This window comes from Cololabis saira, chromosome 16 (assembly GCF_033807715.1).
Source record: "Cololabis saira isolate AMF1-May2022 chromosome 16, fColSai1.1, whole genome shotgun sequence".
Lineage (NCBI taxonomy): Eukaryota > Metazoa > Chordata > Actinopteri > Beloniformes > Belonidae > Cololabis > Cololabis saira.
The window spans coordinates 9,117,264-9,122,933 of record NC_084602.1 but is presented as its reverse complement, the minus strand read 5'-3'; the positions used below and the strand labels follow the sequence as shown (position 1 = coordinate 9,122,933).

The window sequence follows — 5,670 nt, the reverse complement described above, 5'->3', positions numbered from 1 at the left end:
GGTGACACTGTCCAGCAGGAACCCTTCCTGAATTCTTCATAAATCTCTGTAAACAGCGAGATTAACACATGCACATTGCAGGAAATATGAACCTTGGTCCATATGGTGAGCACGCTCACCATATGTCAATCAAAGTTTGCTGTGGCAACCAGCTCCCTCAGCTGAGCCACGAAAGAAACTGAATTATTTCTTATAATAAAAGGAAAAGAAGAAATTCGAGAATATGAAACAAACCAAATTAAAAATCAAATTGAAGGGGAAAAGAAAACAAAAAAAAAAAAAAACTGGCTCTGCCGTCCAGACCGGTCCTGCCTTGGTGCACCCCCCCATCCCTTTCACTCTCATTTCTTCCTGCATTAATGACTCCCCCTTGTAAACCCTATTTATTTATGTAGCTTTATTTACTTATTTATTTTTCGCTTTATTCCTCTCCTTAAAAAAACATCATTGTAGAACACCATCATACCCACACACACGACACACTTGAGCGCACTCATACACACACACACACCTTATCAAAATCTGTGCAAAAACATTGACTTTGTTGTTTTGTACTGTTTTGTTTGACATTTTATGCTGTTTTCTAGTGTAACTTTTTTTTAAAAAACAAGAAAATGAATGATTTCTTTATATAAATCAGTTAGACTGACAACCATGCACTATCTATGTGGCCCTGCGATAGACTGGTGACCTGTCCAGGTTGAACCCATGCCGCTCACCTGTAATGAGCTGGGATAGGCTCCAGCAGACCCCCGTGACCCTGCAAAGGATAAAAGGTATAGATAATGGATGGATGGATGGACAACTGCTCAGGTTTTTGCCTCCATCTTAGCCTATCCCAGCTCTCATCAGGAGAAAAGCAGGGGTACACCCTGGACACGTCTCAGGTGTTTATGGAAGATGACTGGATGAATGGATGTTAGGTTAACAGAAAGAAACAGTTTATGTTATCTTAATTAGAAAAATGTAAGACAGCTAAGCAAAAACACCACTGAAGATGATGCTCACAGTCTTGTTACAGTTCACAACAGATCTCAAGAGTTTGAGTATTCAGTCACTGTGATGCAGTGAGTAACTGAGGAGACGGAAATAGAAATCTGTACTCGCCTTTGCAGATTGGATGCAACATTATTTTTCTTGGCTTCCATTGCATCAAATCTGGGAGAGTTTCCGTTGAGAGTAGTTAGCACGCATCAGCTGTGTTTCCATCAAACTGTCAAATGTTTTTGAAGCTAACTTTTGAAATATTGCTTCATAGAAAATAAGTTAAGCAAAACCTTGACTTGACAGATGCAATTATGAGAACCCAGCGGGATCAGTGACTCGACTCTGAAACAAGATAATCCTCGACGGAGCGCATGTGAGAGTTCACAAACCGAAAAATATGGGATGCTGTGTCTAATACAAACAAGAGCAGATTGCAAAGATTTACAAATCTCATAAATCAATATTTACAGAGGGCTGGCTCGGTCCTTGGTCGTGCTCTGGACTCTGCTGAGGAGGCGGGTGAGAGGAGGATGCTGGTCCAGCTGAACTCCATCATGATCAACCCTCTCACCCCCTACATGACACCATGGGAGCAGCTCCTTCAGCCCAAGACTGCTCCACCCGCTGCAGGAAGTAACGCTACCGCAGGTCCTTCATCCCCACAGCCATCACACTCCCACACACAACAACCAATTCTAGTCATTCAAGTGCAATAACCTGTTTTTCTGAAAGTGCAATAACCTGCAACAAGTGCAATAAGTGCAAAAACCTGCACATGTGTATATTATTTGTTTTTTGGGTTTAGCATTTCTTTTGTATATTGCTCATTTTTAATATTGCTCTTTTTTTAATTATTTAGCTATATATTGTTTTTTTTTAGGATATACTTCTTTTTATACCTTTTTATACTTTCATGTATATTTTGTAAAAACTGTTGAGCGTGTGTATGTTTGCTGCTGCACAAGTGAATTTGTCCTCTGGGGGATCAATAAAGTTTATTCTATTCTATTCATTTTCAATAGAACACAGAGAACATATCAATACTGAAAGTGAGCTATCTTAATATGTCATGAGAAATATTTTATTTTTTATTTGATGGCATAAATAAAATAAAAGTTGGGAGATAAACAACTCAAGGATGGGAATGAAAAATAGCATTAAGAAGACATACTGTACCTGGAGGAAGATCTTGTAAGTTCTGTTAACTGCGGTGTTCAGGTATAAACAGAGCATGTCAGAGAGGCGGTCTCTCAGAAGTTAAGATGAGCAAAACAAACAATAAACCAATAAATAAATCTGTTTTAACAAGAAACAATTGCAAAACAACATCCCTTGAGTTAACTTTAAATATTTTATCACTGGCAGTACATATGATCATCATTTTTTTCTGAAAATCTGGAGAAATCTCTGTACATACTGGACAAAGCAGAGACTCAACAGGATACCCGTGACCTTCAGACCCTCAGCTCCTCATTAAAAACAGACATAACTGTGATGAAATGTTCCTGTATGGACTCAGGAACATTTCCAGAATTTGCTGCATGTGCCACTGTTCCATCCATAAATGCAGGTCAATGCATCACGTGACTTATGTATTTATGCTGCAATGCAGGATCCAAAACCAATGCCAAATCAAAACCAGAAAAACATAAGAAGAAACATGACGGCGAGAACAGAAGGGAAAGACAATACAAGATATACACAAGCGACTTAACGAGATACAGGTGCAAACAATCAGGGCAGATGGACACAAGGGAAGTCAAAACTAAAACACAAGGGGGTTTTCAAAATAAAACAGGACCATAAATCAAACAGTTAAAGCTTTATCGCGCAAATAAAAAGCCACATGTGAACATGGTCCAAAAATGTTGTCCTTGTCAATGTGAGGCAGTGGCGAATATCACCCTGTCACAACTTTCTTGAGAAATGTTGTTGCCATCGAATTCAAAGTTTCAAAATTGGATATCTTTGTTATGTTCTGCTGAATATAATATGGCTTTAGGAGAATTTAAAATAATTTTAATCTGTTTTATGTGTGATGTATTTTAACTGGGGTTGTACCCACTCCACTCCCCATTTATCCACTTCAAATGCAACCATACATTTGAGCCAAACTTTACACAGGACTGTCTCAGAAAATTTGAATATTATGATTTTCTGTAATGCAATTACAAAAACAAAAATGTCATACATTCTGGATTCATTACAAATCAACTGAAATATTGCAAGCCTTTTATTATTTTAATATTGCTGATCATGGCTTAAGAAAACTCAAATATCCTATCTCAAAAAATTTGAAAATTCTGGGAATCTTAATCTTAAACTTGCATTACAGAAAATAAAGAACTTTATCACAATATTGAAATTTTCTGAGACAGTCCTGTATAATTGAAGCATAAAAAAAACATGTCTATCGCACCTGTTAAATGCGTTTGTGCTCAGGAAATACAAAAAAAGAGCTCAAAAACTGAGTTGTCTATAAGTTTCTATTTAATGTATAACGTAAGAGTCGATAGTCAAATTTTCACCATGCATTTTCATAGTTTGTCATGCACATTTTAAACTTTACACCAGCAAAAGCAGCACATATCATGTTGACAGCAACAACAAAGGCAAGGCAACAACAGTATGAAGCGCTAAGCGCAGCCGCATCAAGGTGTGAGCAGGTGTGTGAAAGTCACCTTTAGAGTATTTTCCTCACAATACTATTCAACTGTCAGCTCACCGTTTATTTAATCCTCTTAACTCGCTTCCATTGTTGTCCCTTCATCTAATTCCCCACTTTTCCTGCGCGCCTGCTTGTCTGCCTTCAGCTCCATCAGCTCCACCTCGTGCTTGGCTGCGGTCTCCAGCCCTTTCTGCTGGTTGTAGAACACCACAAAGTTATTAATGATGGGATGGATGGGCAGGGCGATGGCGATCACGCCGCAGAGGAAGCTCAGGGCCGCGTTGCACTTCCCCAGGGTGGTTTTGGGGTAGATGTCCCCGTACCCCACCGTGGTCATGGTGATGATGGCCCACCAGAAAGACTGCGGGATGCTCCTGAACAGCGTCTCCGGGTGGCTCTGCTCCATGGTGTAGCCCAGCGCGGAGAAGACAAAGATACCCACCCCCATGTACATGAGCAGCAGCCCCAGCTCCGCCAGGCTCCTCTTCAGCGCGCAGGTCAGAGTCTGCAGCCCCGAAGAGTGGCGTGCCAACTTGAAAATACGCGCGATGCGTAAAATGCGCAGCGCCTGCACCGCCTGCTGCACATTCCCCAGCTCCATCATGGACGCAGATCCCAGGTGCGTGAGGGAAAGCACCACGTAGAAGGGTGCGATGGCCATGAAGTCTATAATGTTCATGAAGGAGAGCAAAAAGCGCAGCTTGTGCGGGGAGGACGCGAGGCGCAGCAGGAACTCCGCGGTGAACCACAGCATGCAGGCGGTCTCGATCCCCTCCAGGATCGGGTGCTCCACCAGCTTCCCCTCGGCGTCCTCCACCTGCAGCTCGGGGATGGTTCCCACGCACATCACCACGGCCGACACCAGGATGGAGAGGAAGGATGCGATGGCGACGACGCGCGCCGCCGGGGACGAGCCCGGCTTCTCCATCAGCCTCCACAGCAGCCGCTGGCACCGCTGCGTGCGCGTCAGGCTCCGCTCCACGTCCACGTCCTCCAAAATCACTTTCACCTTATTAGCAATCTCCGTCAGCTCTTCCTCCTTCTCACTCAGGTAACTTTTGCAGCATTCGTCCAGAACGCCCTGGTCTATCTTCCAGAACTCCATCTCCTTGGTGAAGCAGATGGGGCAAAGTCCGCGCTTTATGTGGATTTCGTCAAAGTAATAGACGTCGATGATGCACTTGAAGGCGTCGGGGTCGCGGTCGAAGTAGAACTCTTTGCTGCCGGGGTCGAAGTCGTCGCAGAGCGAGGGGACGACGTCTGAACTGCGGTCGCAGCAGCAGTCCAGCAGCTCGGCCAGCCTGCTCTCCGGGTAGCGCCGCAACACGTCCCCGAGCAGCACCAGCCGGACCCCGCCGACGTTCACCGCCACCCGGCCCTCGCTGCACGCTCCGGCCCGGTACTGGGGCTTTGGAACCGTCCACATCTTAACTTTATTGGAGAGAAAGAAAGGGTGACTGAAAACAAACTTGTCAGTAAAGCTGACTAATGTGAATTGTTTTGGACCATAAAACATGTAGTATCCTCTGGCTGCTTCATGCACTAAATGGCTCAGCTTGAGTTGCAACCCTCTCCATCACTTCAAATCTCTCTCTCTCTCTCTCTCTCTCTCTCTCTCTCTCTCTCTCTCTCTCTCTCTCTCTCTCTCTCTCTCTCTCTCTCTCGCTCTCGCTCTCGCTCTCTCTCCCTCCCTCTCTCCTGCTTCATTGAGCGCAATATATCTACACCAGTTATATGGAGGTAGATTTGTGTCTTAATTATTCAATCAAAAGAAAGATTGCTTCAATCAAAAAATATATTTTCAATTAAAAAAAAATCACTTCAATCAAAGAAAATGATTTCAATCAAAGAAAAAAAGTGTTTGAATGTAAATAAATATTTGAGACTCCAAAAAAATGCATTTGAACACTGTTTTTCGTTTATTCTAAATGTTTTCTTTGATAGAAGTGAGTTTTTTTTAATTGAAAATGTATTTTTTGATTGAAACAATCTTTTTTTTTGATTGAATAATTAAG

At 42.8% G+C, this 5,670-nt stretch overlaps 1 protein-coding gene across 1 annotated transcript; it reads right to left on the bottom strand.

Annotated features, from left to right (window-relative positions):
* Positions 1-3,720: 3,720 nt before the first annotated feature.
* On the bottom strand, positions 3,721-5,081 carry LOC133462521 (potassium voltage-gated channel subfamily F member 1-like). Its single transcript, XM_061743801.1, has one exon. The coding sequence runs from the start codon at positions 5,079-5,081 to the stop codon at positions 3,729-3,731; it is 1,353 nt and encodes a 450-aa protein (XP_061599785.1). The 3' UTR covers positions 3,721-3,728.
* Between the last annotated feature and the right edge of the window lie 589 nt (positions 5,082-5,670).